The following is a 21,986-nucleotide window of genomic DNA, read 5'->3' on the forward strand; positions in this document are numbered from 1 at the left end:
GTTATTAACAACCTTCTCACCTCCCCATAATGACTCAATTGTTTAGTGAATTTAAAAGCAGTATGAGTTAGAAAAACAATAATGAAGTCTACTTACGTGGAAATATTGAAGCAATGTGACTTAGCTGGAAAATATTGATTCTTTTTTCTATTTATGTAACATGAAATGGAGGTAGTTACTAGAATTAAAACACCGCTTTTGTAGTTTTAGAAAAAATTGTGAAATACGTCGAAATGGGCAAAAGATATTACTGAGTATTCTTTCAGTGGAGTGTTGGGCGTTATATAAAGGACCCTCTAACTTTCTTTGATTTTATAGTCTATATGTCTTAGATTTTCTTTACTAAACTATTTTACAGCTCTGTAAGCTGCAGAAAATGACATTAGTACAAATGGATCTTGGTCATTGAAATGCAAATGAATTTGTCTGTAGTGCTACAATTGTCACAATATAGAAAAGATAGTTTCAAATATTAATTGTATTGCCCTATAGGAGATTAAATAGTTTTGCATTTATTAGTAACTTCATTTCCTCCTCTCTATTTATATACATATTTATGTTTATGTGGATTATAATAATATATATAATTATTATATATGTAAATAATTAGGTTGTCATTTGACCCGGTTTTTATATCTTACTGGTTTTCCTTATTAATTAATGACTTAAAAACACAAAGACATGTTCATTTACATTTGAGAGTCATGATTTCACCTTCTCGAAATGATAATTTAGCATAGTCTTTTCAAGATCATACAAGGTTTTCCTGCCTGAAACAGCCAAGGGCATTGTTTCAGGGGTAGGAGTCCTGCTTCCTCAAATAATACTAAAACTGAACTTTTGGATTTATTGTAAAAAATATTTGCTCCTTGAGGCCTTAAGGCAGCCAAACTCTGAGGCTGCAGTTCATGAAACATATTCTAACAAAGATGTCTGGTCAAAACACTACCATTCTTCCTCGTAGAACATCCCGGCATGTGAGATCCTGTCTACATGACCAAATTGTGATGGAAAGGACTCATGTCACTCCTGCTCAGCACAGCCTACATATGCACAGCTGAGGAGAGAGCTTTCCAATTTGACGAGGAAAATGTAGAGCATAGCTCCGAAGGCCAAGCCTTCTATGAACTTCATGCTCACCTGCAAAATTTTCCTGTGAAGTTTCCAAAACAACGGCAAGAATAGCCATTGGTGTCGCTGATGCAGGTGGCCCCATTTGCACACTGGTGACTCTGGCAATTGTCTATATCCATTTCACAGTTCACACCGGTGAATCCAGGCTCACACCTGCAGTGATAGGCTGCCACTCTGTCGGAGCAGTTGCCATGGATACAGGGGTTTGAAAAGCATTCATCGATGTTGAGTTCACAGCGTGTCCCTGACCATCCCAAGGGACATAAGCAGTGATAAGAGCTATAGATGTCTTCACAATTTCCTCCATGCAAACAGGGGTTGGAGTTGCAGGCATTTAACTGCAAACAGCCAGTAACCACTGAATTTATAGAGATTTTGAGAAACTGCTCTTCTTGGGGTTTATTAGTGAAACCATGAACATTTTCAAAGTAAGAGAGATAAATGCCACTGATTTCTATTGTACTGAGACACCCTTTCAGGCCCTGTGTATTGCCAACAGCTCGGTCACCCACATAAATGTCTGTATCATCCTTCAGGAAGTTGAGGCTTCCAGTAGCAACTGCACTGATCACAAAAGGTGCTTGGTTATCCACTTCCATTTGCCACCTGGAGGCCTGGGCCAGTGGGTCTGTCATGGAAAGAGTCACTTGGTGCCATATGCCATCATTCACGGACTGCACACTTGTAAGACTCAACATATAAAAACTGTTGTCACTTTGCAATTGAAATAACAGTCTGGAATCTTGAATGCTAATATTAAGAAATCCAGGCTCCTTCTCTGCGTGCAATATGACCACATTTGCATCCCTTGTTCTGAAACCAAATGTGATATTGGTGAGTTCTCTGGTAATATTCCCATTGCTCCTGAATAATATTTCACTGCTTTGTGCATTAAAAACAGCATTTGCAATACCTAAAGAGAGAAGGCAACACCAATCAGCAACTTTATAAAATCTGTCATGTTGGCTTCATTACCTTTATTAATATTAATGATCATCCTGTTACTACCATCATGTATTGATTGCTTGATATGTGCTAAGCACTGTGCTGGTTCTTTTTATATTATTTCTAATACAGAATTCTGGAGCAAAAGTTTATTATCATCATCATCATCATCATCACCCTCATTTTATAAAAGGAGATATTGAGACTCATAGAAGTTAAATAATCTTTTCATAGTCATGTGGCTAATAAATAAGAAGACCAGAACGCCAGAACTGGACGGTTTGATACCAAAACCCAAAACTACATTTCTTTTCCATCGAAAAGAGGCTACATGTTGAAACAATGTCTAAGAAAGGTGACAATGAATGGGACCCAATGTGCAACGAGAAGTGGACCTTGGATGGGGTGTTGGAAAAACCTACCCTTGTTCACTTGAGTAGAGAAAACCCAGTTCTCCACCTCCTGGGTGGTCTCCTTTCCTCTCACATGACCTCCACATTCACAGCACTTCTGACATCAGATGTGTGGGGCTTTCTCCCCACCAAGAGATTCTGTGCCTCATCATTTTCCCTCCCTTTTGGTTGTTTCCCATCAGCATGGAAATACACTGTAACTGCTCCAATCTTACAAAATAAAAAATTATGCAAGACCCAAAAGCACTACTCACCTCCCCCTCACCCCACTGTTTCTTTAATTCCCTATCCCTTTCCCAGCACATCTTCTCCAAATAGTTCTATATTCTCATTGTCTCCATTTTCTCATCTCCTGTTTTCTTTTTAGTTACATGCCACTTGGCTTTTGGTGCCAGTCACTTCACTGAAGCCACTCTTGTAAAAGTCACAATGACCTCTGGGTTACTCAATGTAGTGGTCAATTCTTGATTCTCACTTTCTGGCGCTCTTTGGTAAAGATTGACCTTAAAATGCTGTCTTTGCCTCAATTGTGGGGCACCACAGCCAACTGCCAACTTTTTTGATATAGACTATTCCTTTTGTTTGTTTGTTTGTTTGTTTATTGAGACAGAGAGAGAGGGAGAGAGAGAAACCTTGAGCGAAAAATGGGCCTCGATCTTGATCTCACAAACTGTGAGATTACAAAGTCTAGAGTTGGATGCTTAATCGACTGAGCCATCCAGGAACCCCAGATTTAGGCTATTCAAATTACTTCTCTGTGTCTCTGCTTCTATCATTCTGCAGATCAATAGAGCAATCACTCCTTAGCTCAAGACCTCCTTTGGTTACCATCGCATCTAGAAAGACATCCTAAATCCTAAACATGGCCTGCAAGAGTGTCTGCGATCTGACTCTTGATTAACTATTCAATTCCATTTGCTAGCACCCTCTTCCTTATTCACATGCTACAGCCACAAAAACTTCTTGCCATTCTTTGAAGACATCAAACTTGTTCCCAAATCAGGCTTTTTACTTGCTGTTACATATACTTGGAGTATTCCTTCCCCAGATCTTTCCACACATGGCTTTTCCTCAACATATGTGCTCAAATTTCACCTCCTCTGGGAAGCTTTCCCTGACTGTCCACCTTAAAATAGCTCCTTCCCTGTAGTCACTCTGTTCCATTAACTCCTACTTTATTTTCTTCACAGCATTTATAACTATTTGAAATTATGTTGTTCATTTGCCTACTTGTTCTTTGACTTTCTTTCGGAACTAGAACATGAGCTTTATGAGATCAGGGACCTTCTCTGTTTAGATTATCACTAAATCTCAATGCCTAGAACATCGCCAGATATATAGTAGGTAAATTTTACCAAATAAATAATCTGTAAAAATAACTCCTTCATCATCCATTCTGTAAAGTGAGATAATGATTAGAAATGACTGCAGGAGAAAATTCAAGTGTTACCATTCAAGTGTACAATTCAAATATATTATTTGGATTAAAATTTCACTTGGTTTTATAACTTTTGACTGTTGTGTTTTTCCCACCAACAAAGTTTGGTGTTGGGATTAGGGAGTAAAGGAGCAACAAGTGTCTTATTCCATGTTTTTAAATAAATATTAAAATAACAAATCTCATTAGCTCTCCAACTCCTACAGGACGAATACAGTCTACAATGCTAAACAAATTCATTTTACTAACACCGTGGAGCACACTGAAATCACTCCTCATCTGGGTGAAATCACAATACACATAACAATATTTGTATTTCACGGTTTTTTGGGGGGGGGAACTTTATCATAAGAACACACACCTGTATATAAGATGGGTTGTAAATTTTTAAGTCTTGGTTTTTTTGATAGGATGCCCTACAGGCAAACTCAGGGTGATGCATGAGCTATGCTCTCCAGAGTATGTTATTCTATTAGGCCTAATCTTCTCCATATATCTTACTTGAAAGAAAATACAATAGGGTCATAAGATCACATAAAATTAAAATTACATAAAGTAGCAGAAGCATGTTCTAGGGTTCACACCTGTCAATTAGTAAAAACTCACCCCTCCTATTGATTTACATTTTCTTCCTTCATTAAGATAAGTCATGCTTTTAAAACATGTTGAGACTTTTTGGGAAATCAGAGGCAAACTGTCTACTCTTTCTGTAGTGGGCATGCAGTAGCAATGAAGATTCACTTCACTCCTTTCTGATGCAGCGTGTCCAAATCCTAAACTGCTTTACATCAAAACGAAGACAATATACACCAGGGGTATGGTTCTTGGTCTGCACTGTTTTTAGCAATCCTATTCTTTTTTCCCTGTGAAAATACTCCAAATGATTCAAACCCTTTTGTAGAACATAACTGGGTCCAAGACCTTTAATATTTCTATCAAACAATTAACAATAAAATTCATAATACATGATTTTAAATAAGCAGTTCAGAGATAGAACAATGGAAAGGTTGCATTTAAACTTTGGTGGTGCCTGGGTGGCTCAGTTGGTTGAGCGTCCGACTTCAGCTCAGGTCATGATCTCACGGTTTGTGGGTTCAAGCCCCGCGTCGGGTTCTGTGTCAACAGCCTGGGGCCTGCTTCGGATTCTGTGTCTCCCTGTCTCTCTGCCCCTCCCCTGCTCATGCTCTGTCTCTCTCTGTCTCAAAAATAAATAAAACATTAAAAAAATTAAAAAGAAATAAATAAACTTTGGTGTCATATTAGAAACCAAATAGCATTCTTTATGCCAACTCATCATACTTTATATAGCATATATATCTGCCTTACTATACCATAATTCAGTTATGTATATTTAAAATATGAAACATGTAACTATATTTATTCTAGAAAACTTTCCCAAGTATATACATATAGTATAACACATTTCATATATTCTTTAAATATGTCTTGACAATACAGAAACAGGGGCGCCTGGGTGGCTCAGTTGGCTGAGCGTTGGGCTCTTGACTTTGGCTCAGGTCGTGATCCCATGGTTGTGGGATAAACCCCGTGTTGGGACTAAAGGTTCTCTCTCTCTCTCCCTCTGCTCCTCTCCCCTGCTCACGCTCTCTCTCTCTCTAAAATAAAAAATAATGATAAAAAAAGAAAGAAAGAAATACAGAAACAGAAAAGTAAACATATTCTCTTTTCCTCAGTCGCTGCAGCTCAGTCTAAACAGACTGTTGTTGAAATAAATTTGAGGTCAAACTATTCTCTGGTTCCATTCCATTATTTTAGTGCAATGTTTTCCAAGGTGATATATATCACTTAAAGTCTGGAGCATTTAAGTGAAATACTGAGTCCACTTGAAGAAAAATAATGTCCTTTTATTCATTTAGCAAATACTTATTGACAACATCCTATATGTTTGGCACTCTTCTAAGTGCTGAGAATAATGTGAGAAGCCAGATAGGAAATTTCCTTCCCTTTTGAAATGTATATTCCAGTGAGGAAAGGGATGATGAACAAGTAAACAAGTACATATACAACAGAACATGAAAGAATCATAAGAGATATGAAGAAAAATAAAGCCAGATAGGAGGACATTTGGGTTGGAACCTGACTGAAATGATGAAGACCACCTGCCCAAGCTCTGAGTTGAGCGAGTTCAAGACACGGGTAGGGTGTGATGGCCCCTGATGGAATGGGGTAGAAGAATAAACGGGGTAAGACATCAGAGGCAGATTGAGGACAACTCTTTCAAGAGTTTATCATGTTATAAAAGGAAGCAAAAAATGGGATGGTAGCTGGTGGCGATGGAGGGTGGCCAAAGGAAATTTGTTGTAATGAGGAAATTTGGCAGTGTGCTTATACGCTGACAGAGATGTTAATGGTGCTGAAGAGCAAGGGAAAAATTCCAGAAGCAAAATCTTCAGATAAAGGGAAGAGACTAGAATTCAGTGCAAACACGAAGATTTGCTGTTACTGATTAGACCGCATTATTTGATGTAGGAAAGGAGAGAAAATATAAATAATAGTGTGGTGAGTATGTAGAAATGTCAAAATCGTGAATATAGTATTCAAATTCTCTAACATTTGGAAAACCATGGTCTTTAGTACTGAAGATGGTCAAGAAAACATTTCAGATGGAGGAAAATACTCAGAAAACAACAGAATGCCTACTGTGTTTCATTGTTTATACTTAAGGTTAAAAATCATCACATACACACACACACACACACACACACACACACACACACACACAAATTTTTAGATGTTTTATCCCCATTTTACAGAGAAAGCTTTAGATTAGGGAGATCGGGTCAACTGCCTGAGGCCTCATAGTTAACAAAAGTCCATGAGCTTGCACTAGGACTTTATTCTGTATTCCCAATAAGGAAAGGAGAGCCAAATATTACTTGGTTAATTTCTTCAGAAATTAGCCTTAAATCATCAAGTACCTAGGTTTGGTGTTGCTCTGACCTCCATTTACGCCCCACCCCTCCCCTCCCTGCCCTCAGGGGCAGGATGGGGCATGAAGCCAATCTGGATATTATTATTATATTAGGTTTATTGTACTACTCAAGTCAGGGAGAAAGAGCCACAGGTTTCCTTGAGAAGCAGGTTCTTTTCCTGGGTTGCCTCCTGGAAGTGAAATACCCAATTGGATGGATGATAACTTTAAGCTCTACCTACATTCAAATCCTCGAGGCACCAACTGGCACTGGGCTTTGGGAGGACACGGACTGAGCTGACACCACTGAACTTCCTCGCAGGCTTTCCCAGCTGTGTTCGCAGGGCAGGAACATGAGAAGTCATCCCACAGGGAATAGCAAACACCTCCATTGTGACAGGGGTTGGACTGAGGAGACAAGAAATCAAAGGTATAAAAAACTCTGGCAACTAAATATGGAAACGGCAAAGGCAAGACCCCATAGCTGTTATTTTTACATCTTCACATCGTGAATTTTTTATATTCATTGGGTTATCAAATGGAATAAAACTTACTGCTACCATTGCCAACTCTTTTCTGAAGGAGAAATGGGGAGAGAAAGAAACAGAAGGAGATGAAATGAGAACTAGAAACGACATGGCACTGGTTTTCTACAACACAAAGAGGATTTTAAAAGGTATAATAACATTCTATGGAATTTCCAAATTACCAGGCATTTTCAATCACACCAATTACCATTTGAGGTAGAGGTTATTACTTCTCTTTTTACTAATGAGGAAAACACCTTCCTGTTACTCAAGATTTTAGTAAGAAGTGAAACTTGGTACCTAGATCCTCTGGGTCCAGATACAGTGACCTCTTCAGTTGCCCTGCCTCTCAATCAAAAACATACTATTATTATTTGAGTTCTTAAATGATTTCTCATAAAATACTGAAAGTTAAAGTATTTAAGAGAGAATTTCTAAGAGCTGAGACTATATTTATCCCATTCCCACTGTTAAGATGTGATTTCGGCTAGTTACATAGGCTATCTAAACTTCAGTTTCCTTATCTGTAAATAACATAAATGGGGCTAACACAGCAGTCTTTCCACAGAATTAAGTGGGTTCATCTATGTAAAATAGTACCTGGCATTTTGGAAGTGCTCGTCTAGTAATGTTAAGATGATTCATTTTTTTACATTTAGAAGTAAGCCCAGTGCATGGCAATAGTCAAGAATGTTCAACAGATATAAATGTGTTTCCTTCTTTTTCTTTGAAAGGTCATGTAGAGCTGACAAGTTCATATATTTAAATAGCTTTTGGAAGAGCATACAAAATACAAAGGAAGTAAAACACAGGTTCTGGGAAAATCGATTTCAGAGAATTTCAAATCCAACTACCAGAAGGAAACTACCTACCACTCAGGGTTTGTGTTGTTGTTGCTGTTGACTTAATAGTAGTTCCAAACAATGGTTGTTGGGCATTTAATATAAAGTTAATGATCTCTTCCACAATGAGTTAATCCAGTTAAACTTCTGGGATGCCATTAAGAGTTTGGGGATTAAAATACTGCTATCCTTAGGTAGTTTGGTTGTTGTGGTAGTAGAAGCACGTGTCTAGAGTTATCTTGGATGATTAAATAGACCATGATGCCAACAAGGTCAAGGTGATTTTTTTAATGGCTCAATATAAATCCCCAGTATTGCTGAAAAAATATTTATGAAGTTTTATTCTGTGGCTGGTGAGTCAGTAACATTATCTTCACATGCAAAGAATGGTTATAATAAATTATTTAATGAAACAATTTAGCACACAATATAGACATAGTTGGTTTGAATAATCCTACCTTGCACATGTTGTCTCCAGGACAGCCTTGGGTCACATTGACAAGAACTGGATTGTGGGATGCATTGTTTGTTGAATTTGGGAAGAATTCAAGATTTTGGTTGTTTAATCTTATATCTTGGATACAGCCTTTGAAGAAACCACCTTTAGCTTCAGTCTCTTGTATGTCAGGCAGGCCACCAATGTAGATGACATCTCCTTTTTGGATTTTCCATGTAGGGGCAGAAATAAATCCTAGGTTTCGTGAAGACTGGTATAGTTCAATTTTATTTGGCTTGATTTTCAAAGATATCAAGTGGGCATTTCCATCACTAAGAACAAATTTTACTACTAATTTGGAAGAACCTGGATGTAGCATTGCTAGTCTGCCATGCTCTAGCCAAACACGGATGTATTGATAAGTCCTGTTTTCCAAAGCTAGAAGTAAGCCCGATGGTCGATGTGTTCGAACAAACATGGAGATGGTGAAGTTGTCTCCATAACTCTTGTCAAGATTAAAAACAGCATATCCAGTGGAATCATCCTGGCCGAATCTGCCTGCTACATACTCTTCAGTGTCAAAATAGAAGAGGAGAAACAAAGAAGAAACATTTTAAGACTCACAAGTAAGAAGGGCCAGAAGATGAAAATACACACACACAAACACATACATATTTTTTACAATTTGACCCCTTTTCTGGAAACTTCCAAATTTACTCAAATTTACTCAGTTTACTGAGTTTTCTAAAAATAACTACATTTTGGTTTGGAGTTTATAGCTAAGGCCCATTGATTACAGAAGAGAAAGATCTCTGTGCCAATAAACTTAAGAACCTCTCCTTTACTGCCTTAAAATGCTGGGGCTTAATGGTAGAATTTCAGATACTACTATCTTCCAACTTGGTGGAAGAAATTCGGAGAAAACGAGCTCTTCCTGTAACATCTCTAAGCAGACTGTTCAGGAGGCTATCATTTTTGCTATTTGAGGACATACTGAAGCAAATGTTATTAAATCGAATCAATCTTTCTAAAGAAAGAAATCAAGAATTAGATTCACAAATCCTCTTTGGGGATGATACTCCAAATAATAATAAAAGGCAAAGGAGTTGAACAGAGAAGTCTTCCTTCTATGGTCCTGGTTGGCAGAGGCATGGGAGATAGACAAGTAGGGGGCAAAGCTGAGCACTGAACTCACCAAGAATTTCATGTGGTCAAAGAAGTTAGTAATGCACGAATGTGTCAATATTATTGGTGTACATCAAATGAAGCAAACTCTTGAGATGTATAAAAATGAACCCTTACCTTCCAAAATATTGATATTTAGGCACTAAAGTCCCTGTCTTCTTAAAGCTTAGTTGGCAGTTGCAGACCAGACACAGATAAAGAAACAAACTACATGGTATGTCAGATAACTAAATAAATATAAATCAGGTAAGGACAGGGAATAGGGAGTGCTGGGGGTAGAAGCAGAACTGGAATTTTTTAATACAGTAGTCAGAGAAGTACTCTCTTAGAAGATAACATTTGAACAAAACCTCCAAGAATGTAGAGATATTTTTGCAGAAATTCAAGAAAGAATTAATGGTGGCTTGGGTCAGTGGTAATGGTGAAGGTGATGAGAAGTAGTCAGATTTTGGAAATATTTTGAAGGTAGAATCAACCTGATTTTCTAAGGCAAGTTCATCTCCAAGGTTTTTTTGCCTAACCAACTAGAAGCATTAAATTTCCATTCGCGCAATGAAAAGAAGACAGGAGGAGGGCACCTGTATGGCTTAGTTGAGTGGCCAACTCTTGATTTCCGCTCAGGTCATGATCCCAGGGTCATGGGACTGAGCCCTGCATCAGACTCTGCGTGGAGCATGGAGCCTGCTTAAGTTTCTCTCTGTCTTTCTCTCTCCCTCTGCCCCTCTCCCCAGCTCATGCTCTCTCTTTCTCAAATAAAATTTTGTAAAAAAAAAAAAAAAGGAAAAAAAGAAAACAGGAGGAACATATTTGGGAGGAGAGTGGGAGTCTATATTAAATTTGAGATGTCCTATTGATATCCAGGTGAAAATGTCTACTAAGCAGTTAGATATAGAGGTGCAAGGGAGACATTCTGGGGTAACTATAATAATTTTTGGATTTGTCAGTGTAATTAATTCTATTTTAAGCCACAGGACTAGATGAGATCACCAAGAAACAGTACGAAACAACTTGGGGCAGTTTCTGGCAAGATGGAGTAAATGAGTTCTTCATTCCTAAACATGTGTAAGCAGGAGTTAGACCACTACCCTTGGCAGACACAAGAATTTAAAATATAGTCACTGAATAAAGTCCCTTCTATATCTAAGAAATTGCGATTTTAACAGGAGAAGATATTCAAAGTCCAGATGTATGGCTGAAGACACAACATATGTACATTGCCTCTACAAATCAAATATTCTGTAGAAGGCAAGAGGCCTTCATTCCGAACAATATCTTGGAAGCTCCATGTTCTTATACACAGCCAGCACAAGATATGCTGAGGCAACCTTCTAGACAGTTCTGAGAACTAAGCTTTGAGAAACCCTTTCCAGAACTTCCCTTACTGAGACATTTAATTATTTTTAAAAGACCAATATGAAAATATTGGAAATCTCCATGTCATTCATGTTTAGTCAGCCGATTAAATCTATCCATTTCTGCTTGTTCATTGCAATGTGTACCATGATTGGGAAGCATGGAAACAAGATCACGAACTGAATGAAGTTTGCCTTTGTAATTTTTAGTACCTCTCCTCCCTCTTGTACATATATGCACAATGATAGAAAGACTCCATGTTCTCATTACAGCTTGTAAGCCTCTTTTGTAACAAGAATAAGCTCCCCAGCAAATATCACAGATAACAGCAAATACAGAATATTTTAGTTTTATGACTGAGGTGATATGAAAAATATAACTTTTCTTAAACTTATACCAAGAATCTTCAGAAAGAGAAGATTTTACAGAATTCCCTCCTTACGAAGACAATTTTTGAAGCCGAGCATTTTCATGAGGGTTAAACAGTTTCAAATAATGTAGGGGAATCAGGAAGCTGGGGGAGGTGGGGCAGGTAACCAATTCAGGAATTTGGTTTAAAAACATCATAACTTTCCAAGTTGGAAAAAATAAACTAAAGAAAGCCAGAACCCACTGGCTTGGCATCCCTTGAAACTATTTACCAGGACAGTTAGCATCACCATGGTCAGTATTAACCTCATGGGTCGCTGCATTTGGAAGCCAGTCAAAACGAGTCAGCATCTGTTTGTTATTTTGTATATGTAGTAAAAATATTGCCTTGGGTCAATTAATTTTTTCTTCAAAAAGTGAACATTGCCTCAGCATAATATCTCCTTTTCTCCTTAAAAAAATTCACAAAACAACTTGCCATTCTACTTAAAATATTACATCGAGCTAGTAGATGCCATACCTCATTGTCAAACAGGTCCATGATTTGTAATGAATATTGTGGTTAGGGGGGAGACCCATGAATAGTTTCTAATAACTCTTAGCCATTCATACATGGAATAGGGTAGAGGCTAAGACTGGTTTTAATTTTACTTCATATAAAGCAGAGAAGACTATTTACCAGATGTTGTCCTATTTCAAGCTGCTCTACAATCTTAGGGTAAATTACAGCTAAACTTCAAAGCAGTCTGTTGCAATTACCTCTCAGACATTTTCAAGGCATGATAATAATAATAAAAAGAAACAGGTATGTATTGATCACTATCAACAGCAGTCTTTGGAACGATGTTGGAAGTTAAGGAGTTTGAAATAATTTCAAGGTGTGATTTGGTAGAAAATTTAGATCAATTAGTGTATGGTCTCTCTAAAATTTCACTGTTGTTACCATCCACATCCACATTTTTTCCCCTTAGGATGCCTAGGCAGAATATCAGTTTTCTCCAAAGCAGCCCTGGAAAATATACCTCCGGAAAAAACTGGTGGTCTATACAAATGCTAAGTGGTAGCATTATTTTGGAGCAAGTGTGAATCGAACAGAAAGGATAGTAAGGGAGTAAATATTTCCTAAGAGTCTACTATGCACAAGACATTGACTAGTTCCATGTCTAATGGTTTTTTCCCCAAAAAAGATTGTTTCTCTTTCAAATAGGTTTATAATAAATTTCTGACATGTAGCAAATGGTAAAATTGTAATAGCACTTTGTAAACTCATCAAGATGAAAACTCATTTAGATAGGAGCTCTCAGCTTATTTTTTTTTACTTCTCTGCATGAGTGCCCTGGCATCTAAAGAATTCACTCAAAATTAATTAATGCACATTACTAGCCTCTTCTTTTTTCTCATCAGTAGGCAACCAGAAGCAGAAGTACTGAGGGGTCATTATGTTTCCTAACAGGAGAAGCAGACTGGGTATTTTTGTTACTGCTCTGCTCTCAGGCATAGCATTCCTGGGTGCCCAGCCATCTCTCACCTCTCAGGCAATTCAGGCCTTTGTAGGGTCGGTAGCAATCACATTGGTAATTAAGCCACAAGTTGATGCAGCGTCCTCTATTTTGACAAGGTTGTCTTTCACACCAATCCTTTCTCACGCAGCCTGCCTTGACATTTAATGATGAGCCAGATGAAATGTTCCCTGGAGTAATATGATTTGAATCAATTTTAATGTCTTGGAGACAGCCTACAAATGAAGGTGTGGATGGTATATTATAGATGTGAAGCAGAGCAAGGCCATTGCTGCTCGTTTCCACCGGTAAACCACCCAAAAAGGAGTTTTGAAAAGCACATGTTGATTGATCGTTTTCAAATGGAGAAGGAGCTTTACTGATACACTTCTCCTTACAAGAGTTGTCAAGTAAAGTAAGGGTCACAGCCTCCGCAAACATCACCTCCACTGAGTGCCACTCTCCATCACTGGTGTTATGGGAAATGTACAGGAGCACCTTTGACTGATTATTGGCTTGAATTGACAAGTGAACATAGCCACTTAGCAACTCCAGCATTATAAACATGTCCCCGTTGCCTCGGAAAAGTAGAAGTGCCATTGGCTGAACAGTCTGAAACTTGAGGGCTATGTTACAAACGAAGCCCTTGGCTGTAACTGGGCCACTTGTGATCCACAGGAAGCCATTGCCCTCAAAAGAAAGTGTGGTGACAATTTCACACAGCGATCCGGTAAAGCCAGAAGGACATAGGCAGCTGAATCCATGCTGGCCATTTTGGAAGTGAGGGATACATATTCCATTATTTAGACATTGGTGATGGGTACAGCCCAGGAAAAGATCAGAACAGTTCCTTCCTCCGTAAAATGTTCCCAACCGGTTATCAAACGGGCAATGGCAAGTATAATCGCCAGGCAAATTCTCACAAGTACCACCATTTTGGCAAGGGTTTGAAGAGCATTCATCAATGTCTTCTTCACAGTGGATTCCTGTTAAATAACAAAGAATACGTTGAAATTCCATATATTCAGATCAGAAATAGAAGTTTCACATAATGTTCATGTATAATCTCTGGAAGTGGAGAGCTAGTTTAGGCTTTTGACGTTAATGGAATAAAATGTGAATAGTTATTGAGGAAGCTAAAATTGATTATATCGTTCTGTGTACATTGTGCAGAGAAGTGCAGTCATGGGAGACCTTGAATTCTTCCTCCAGAAATAAGTTATTTGCCAAGTATAGTGGTTGACTCAAACCATTATTGTCAGACATTTTTGTGGAACTCAATGTCATAAAAATGATAAAAGAGGAAAAGGTTGTTCTTGGCAGTGATGCTTGGTTCATACTATTTATTTGGGGACTATTCTCTGATATTGTTTATCCTGTCCTAGGCTGCTGATTTTACGCTATTGTACTTGAAATTGGTGATTTTGCCTTTTATCTTGTTTTTACCTCTTCATAATCCCTAAAACCAAAGTTTGCCAGATATATAGAAAGTCTAGACAACTCTCACCATGGATAGTTTCTAAGGTGAACAGAAGCCCCTGTTTCCTCCTTTCCATAAGTCTAGTATAAACCATGAAATACTTCCCATAACACTCTGTCTCATAGTTTTAACTTCACTTTCTTTTACTTTTTTCTGATTCCAAGTCAAAGAAAGATAATTAGAGAATTCTTAGAATTCATGTAATCAAAGTAACAAGAAGAAATACACCTTTCAAGAGTGATGGCTATTGCTTTTCCTGTGAGGTTCAAATGAACAAACAGGTTAACAAAAATTGACGTGTGTTGTATAGCACAGTATGGTTTCCCCAACACCTTCATCCACATAACGTATCTGTGCCTACCACGGTCTTCTGAGGTTTCCAGTGCAGATATTCTTAGCTCTCTTTCACAGAGGATACTGAGGCTTAGAAAGACTGAAGTCTAAACTCCAAAGCACTCCCAAATCTGGTTTCTGGGTTTTTAAAATCTAATCTGACACACTCCATTCTTTCACTGATAATTTAGTGTATTCTCATTTACTATTATTACTAATGTGTGTTCTTATTTTCCCATTTAATTCCATGCCTAAATGTATGTGTTAAGAGTACAAAAATGTAAGATAACTTAAAATATTAAATATTAAAATTAAATTATAAAAATTTAATCAAAGACTCCTATATTGACAGGGTTAAAGATCTGAATCCCAGCTATGCTGTGAACAGGTTACATTTACTTTTGTGTCTCCATTTTCTCATCTACAAAATGGTGTTAATAGTAGTGCTTACCTCAGAGGGCTTTTAAATGATTGAATTCATCTCACATCATATAGGATGATCATATAACATGATCATAAGATGATCATAATATCGCTTGATATATAAGATGATCATAACATTCCTTGATATATAATACATTCTCAATAAGTGTTAGTTGTTATTAGAAAGTAATAAACAAAAGAAATACCCTCTAATGACAAAATTCAAAGAGTACTATAGTCATTGAGAGAGACTGTTTGGAAGGTGTGGGTATATGGAGTGACCCACAAATTGCATAACTTTCCATAATGAGCATATTAGGCTAGAATCTCATTATATTGTGTTCTTCACAAAGGAAGGGATAATGTCTGTTTTATTCACCAAAACACATCTAAACCACAGCATAGTGCCTTGCTCACATTTGATACCTGGTACTTAATTTTTGAATTATTTAATTAATGATGACCTTTGTAGGGTGATTAAAGTATTTATAATGCATTTAATCTAATCCACTCCAAACCCTAAGGTGTTTTTTGGGGCATATTTTCAGATGAATATATCCAATGTTTATCTTTGCCCACCGCCATTATGTATGCAATTTAGACACTTGAAAGGATCCTGTTGTACTTACATTTTACACTACTTGGATTGCTTTCACACAATCTTTGTTAATCCAAATATATTTCAAGCTCCATAAAAAGAGTGAACGTCTTATAAACTCAATTAGAACCAGCCACCGCACTTTACCATGCTGAACACATATGCGTTATGAAAAGCTTGATGAGCAGAAAAAATAAAACCAAATTGAACTGATTTGTTATGTCCTCATCCTTAGAGGTAAAAAAAAAAAACTGATATAGGAGATACATCCTAAAAGAGTGTTCTGATGCAAATATAATTTAACTGAATTTATGAAGAGTCTAAACTTTTATATTAGAAGATATTTGACTTAAATTTGATTTTCACAGGATTTTGAGAACAAAAAAAAATTCATCAGTAATCATTAATTAAGGAGACTATTGAACAAGTCATGGGTTATAATCAAAGCAAAATACTTTGTTTTTTTTTTTCCCCCACAGTGCTTTTAAACATTTAATTGAGGGAAGACTTTTCCTCCTTTGCTCTGTTCCTCCACCTGATGCACCAGAGACCTTGGGGGAAGCAGGCATTACCTCTCCTTTGACCAGCAGCTCCCACACTGCCGGTCCCCAACCCCTTCACTCTTGGTTTACTGAGACTCACTCCTTTACCAACTCTCTCCGTTGGGGTTCTTTCACCTTCTGACAGAAGCCTATAGGACAGGATCTCTTTCATACTGACCACTGACTGATATTCCCACCATGATTTCCATGTGGGCCTTACAATTTGTGTGCCTTTGACCTGTGGTTGGAGGCGGGCACATTTACTTTCCAGTACAACAGGGCAGCACTTCTTTCTTTCTCTTTCCTGCTGCCTTAGGTGAAGAGTCACACCCTTTCTTCTGTAGATTCCTCAGAGAGCTGGAGAATCCAGTCTAAGTTGACCATGCTTGTGACCCCTTCTCCACATTTAGGCGAGACCAGATTTCTTCTTGAAGCGCCTCACTCTGCTTGGGGTTAAAATATAGCTTCCAACCCCCAAAACTGAGTGGTGGGGTACAAGTCACAGCACAGCAGCAAGACTCTCCAAAAAAGTCTCTTCACAGACTCATTCTGTTAAACTACCTCTCAAGAACTTTCACATATGCTTAAAATGCATAAACATTTCAAAGCCTGAAGCCTAGTATTTATTTTGACATTCTGCATTAGAGTCTTTCTCATAATTCACTTCAGTACCTCACAGAGACCGTATCTTGACCTCTTATTTGAAACTTCAATTTGTTGTTTTGTCAAATTTACAAATATCTACTCCGTGCCCTATCCTCACATAGGACTGCAAAGTAGAGGAGACAGACATGGCCTCGATATGCCTACAATGATAATATTACATTATAATTACATTATAATAGCGGTACATATTTATGAAAATACATTGCACATAGTAGGTTCCCAATGAATGGTTAACATGTGAGGCTCAAATTCAGGCGACAGCAGAGAAGATCTATAAAGTTTTAGGGGAAATGCATTGAATCAGAAATAATCATAAGTCTTTAGCTATGAAAACTCAACATTGAACATAGTGATTACATATCTACCATATGTAAAATACTGTAGATAACATGAGGTAGTAACTGGTCCCTGTCCTCAATGAGTTTACTGAAGAAAACTTTGTAAAAAATGAAATGATAGTGTAAGACAACACTGAAGGGATTTCACTAAACAGTATATGATGAATTCCAAGTGAATTGTGTAAGCAGTAACTTAACAGTGATGAATCTCCCGAGGGAGATTTCTCCTCAGGCTAGGCTGGGCTAGGCAGGCTTGAAGGAGAAAGGATTTAATACAAGTTTTCAAGTATGGATCAGACTGACAAAAAGGTATGTGGAAATAACTGAATAAACAATAATTTATCATTGGAAAAGTATAAGACATTTAGAGGTGATGGTGGATTTGTCAATCTAGTTGGCATGGAGAATTTATGTATAAAAAATTAAGTCAGAAAGATTAAAGATAGACTAGAGAAGCCCTGGGGATATATCATTTTTATTGTTTTGCTTTATTTATTTATGTGCTTGTTCATTTATTTTCCAAATGCAGTGGAGAAAAATGGGGAATTGTTGAATGAAACACCAACATGGTTTCTCATAAAGATCAGTGACACAAGGATTTGTCACAGAGTAAAACAAGAAGAAACCAGATACAAGAAGACACATAGACAGCTACTAAATTTGTCCACACCTAAGATTATTAGGGTCTGCTACAAGACATTTCAGTTCTTACAATTTACCGTCTTACCTCTTCATTTATCCTTGGTTAGCAAGTAAGTACAAATGTTAGTCCTTTCTTTTGTTGCTTATTGTACTTCTTTTTAGGAGTCCTAAAGTTTACACATTTGATCTTCTGTACAATAACTACCAATAACATTTTTTTCCTTTAAATACAAGCAGAGAAGCTAGTTTCACATTTTATTATCATGAAAAATCCCCAAAAACAAGATAGGAGAGGAAACTTGTGTTAAGGTCAATAGTCTAAAGGAAATAAACAGAATTAGATATTAAAAGCAGAATAATGAGCAGTAGTCTATGCTTTTTGCCCTGTTTAAAATCAGTTCTATTAACATCTCCAATGTAAAATAAGATCGGGCATATTTATTGGATGAGCCCAACACAGTGAAAGTGGAAAAAAGATGGAAGCTTCTTTTATTGGCTACTGGACCACTGGCAAAGAACAAGATCTGCTGTCAATCAAGATAAAAGGATTAGGGATTACCTGTGTCATTCAGTCTTCCTAATTGGGTTTTAGTTGACAATGAATTGGTTATTTATGTCCATGTATTTATAGTATGAGGTGGCTTGCTTGAAGTTTACTGTTATTTTGTTTATGTGAAGGCAGTTTATTTAATTAACTAAAACCTGTCACTTCATTTTATTTTTCTAAAGTCCTTTTTAGTTTAGTGTCTAGTTCTATGATAAGACTGTATTTCAATGATATTCATGATAGGGAAACTTTTTACTACCTGTTATATCCCATATTTTCATCAGAACATATAATATTAATGGATCAAAGAGACACAGAGTTTGTTTAAGAAAAATATCTTTGACTATTAAAATGACTTTCGCTTTCATTCCCCTTTATTGAAAGTCACAGATAACGAAATATCTAATGAAAAATTATTTCTACAAAAAGTATAGACAAATAAGTAAGTTTCATCTTTCTCTATTGTAGTTGACTTAGATTTTTTAATTTTAATAAATAGAAATCCAAGAAAAAATTAAGTATAAAGACGAAGGGCTCAGTGCATAAACATTTCCTTTACTCATTGTTTTAAGTAACTTTCTCTTACTCAAAAGTTCTAATTTTCATTTGATAGTAATATCTGTTACAGCATTAACATAAGTTTTTAAATAAACACCTTAAAGACTCTAACAATGACACCCATTAGCTCATACAAGTAACAAGAAAAGAGGGGGTTACCTATGAGCATCGCCATTAAAATGTGAAAGCCTTGTGTCTTGGATCCAAACATTTTTCTGGACCAAAAGAGAGATCCATCCAAACACCTACTGGGTTGACAAAGCCAGTTCCTGAAGATCTCATACCATTTGCAAAAGTGGGGGCTTGTGTTTCAATGTCACCTTCTTTCTCTCAGGTGGAGTGTGAGGACTTAATCTTGACTCATTTCCTCCCCAAGCTGGATCACTGGGGCTTAGTGTAAGACCCATTTGTGCTGCTTACCAAGTAGATTTTGTTGTATTTTTAGAGACTCTTTCTACTCAACACATGGTACCTCCCCTTTTTAAGTCATACTAGTGAATGTTAATATGTTCCTCCACTGAATATTGACACTATTATCATGGAAAAATTAGTTTTGGGGAATCTAAATACAGATGGGTGTTTTTGGTAACTTATTATTATGGAAACTTAGAGCTTGATTTCAGTTTTCTTTACAACAATGGAAATGCTGGTGGGTTTTTGGTTTTTTTTTTTTTTAAGTTTTTCCTCTCGTGCTTTTAAATGAGTAGTTAAGAAATTCATGGCAACTTCAAATCTATTGAATATCTATGCAGGGAATGGAAAAGAAAAATTAAGAAAACAGCAGGAGTTTTCAGTAGACTTCACTGATATTGTGCCAAGAGTTATTTGTGTGGTGCTTTCCGACTTAAATTCCACCCCCTATGAAAGAATAACTAGTTTCTATTAGTCTTAAATATAATGGTATTCGATTTTTATAAAGCAGGATAATTTGAATAGGTAAGGTGTTTGGGACATAGAGTAATTGCTTGTTGACTTTTTTAATTTTTTTTATTTTTATTTTTTACATTTTCTGAGAGGGGAACCTGAGGACTGCCAGAAGTTTCACCTGGGCAGTATAGGCTGAGAGGTCACTGAGTCCCACAGACTACCACAGTGCCTGAACTTTTTACCATTAGAGCAATTTCTTTAGGTTGAGACCTCATCTTTCGGAAGCCTTAGAAAAGATGCAAGTACTACCTGAGAGGGGTGGTGACTATATCATGAGGCAGTCACTGGTGCTTTACCATGGACTAGCATCTCAGCTTAAACATCTGCCCTGCAACTGAGGTCAGGTAAGTTGTGATGGAAACCAGATGATAAGGCAGGAAAGATGTAAAGCAGAAGGCACCGCGACAGTGTGTTTCTTCATTCATGTATTACTCATTCATCCTTTTAACAGGTGCTGGAGCTGCAGATAGGATGGGGAGTGAAACTACACATAGTCCTGCTTCATGCGGCCTGCAGTTTTGCAAGTGTACGGTCATAGGGGATCTTGGGCAAACAGGGACCTTGGGGACTGAAGGAGGAAGTTAATCCATGGGGAGGCCAGCTGTTGAGGGTGGGGTAGGGAGGAGAGGAAACATATTCAGAGCTCTTATTAATAGATCATCTTGCAGAGAGTTTCTAGTAGTTCTCAGGAAGCCAGAATGAAGTAGAATAAACATGGACCAAGGGTCACACACACAAAATAATGTGTTTCAAATCCCAGCTTTAATGCTCACAAGGCTATGAGAATTTGGGCAAATAGCTTTCTTTAAGCTGTAGTTTCTTCATCTATGAAGTGGACATAATAAAGCACATTTTTTAGCGTGTATTTAGTTTTGAAACAGAAAGAGAGAGAGAGAAAGAGAGAGCATGAGCAGGGGAGGTGCAGAGAGAGAGAGGGAGACAGACAATCCGAAGCAGGCTCTGCACTGTCAGTGCAAAGCCCGACATGGAGCTCAAACCCACAAACCGTGAGATCATGACCTAAGCCTAAGTAGGACACTGAACTGACTGAGCTACCTAGGTGCTCCAAAAGCACATTAAACAGTTATTTTTATGTAAATGTATTTTGTGGAATGCTTGGAGCATAGTAGTCACTCCAAATAATTTCAACAGTTTGTTTGTTTGGGAGTGAGCGTGAATACAAACTATTTGGATTAAAATATAAAAGGCTTGCTTACCAAATTTGTAGGCAACATGAACTTGTTGAAGATCATGACTACCCTGAAGCAGAAATGATGGTTACCTACCCAGCAGTCTTTTCCCCAACCCATCCTACCTCCCTTCCTTACGGGCAGAACATGCCTCCTACTACAGAGGGTGAAAATGACAAATATGTGTTTTCATAACCTCCTTTACCAGCTGGGCCATGGGCAAGTGATTCAGTTCTGGTCAATAGGATCCTAGAGGAGTTCTGTTAGGGGAGTCTGGGAAAAGCCTTATTCCTAATATAAAAAAGATATGCACTTTTAGCCTGATATTGTCTTGTACAGATGTGTTCCTGGAACTGCATTAGCTATGCTACAGCCCTAGAGGTATAAGTTTAAAAATCATGCAAGATACTGAGAATGGGATCTTTGTTAAGTAAGATAATAGATTTTCCTACTATGTAAGCTAGTTTCAGGTGTGGATTTTCTTTGTGATCCAGAAGCATCCTAACTGATGATGTTATGGTTATCAGGATCAAGAAAGGTCTTTATAGGCTTTCAATGATGCACTCTTAAAGGAATTTTATCAAAGAAAAAATTTAAATTTGTACATTTTGTCCTTAAATTTTATTAGAATTTAAACAAACTTGGAGAGAGTACATAAAAATTGGGTAG

The 21,986-nt window shown here is 37.4% G+C and overlaps 1 protein-coding gene across 1 annotated transcript in view; it reads right to left on the reverse strand.

Annotated features, from left to right (window-relative positions):
* CRB1 (crumbs cell polarity complex component 1) overlaps nt 1-21,986 on the reverse strand; it is a 143,668-nt gene that overhangs the window by 40,292 nt on the left and 81,390 nt on the right. The window contains exons 5-8 of the mRNA XM_027074600.2: nt 13,103-14,059; nt 8,690-9,237; nt 7,105-7,270; nt 1,141-2,047 (exon numbers count right to left, since the gene is read on the reverse strand). Of these exons, the coding sequence (XP_026930401.2) occupies nt 1,141-2,047; nt 7,105-7,270; nt 8,690-9,237; nt 13,103-14,059 (2,578 nt within the window). The remainder of the gene's footprint in view (nt 1-1,140; nt 2,048-7,104; nt 7,271-8,689; nt 9,238-13,102; nt 14,060-21,986) is intronic.

The sequence above is a fragment of the Acinonyx jubatus genome, chromosome E4 (assembly GCF_027475565.1).
Source record: "Acinonyx jubatus isolate Ajub_Pintada_27869175 chromosome E4, VMU_Ajub_asm_v1.0, whole genome shotgun sequence".
NCBI classification, from domain to species: Eukaryota; Metazoa; Chordata; class Mammalia; order Carnivora; family Felidae; genus Acinonyx; species Acinonyx jubatus.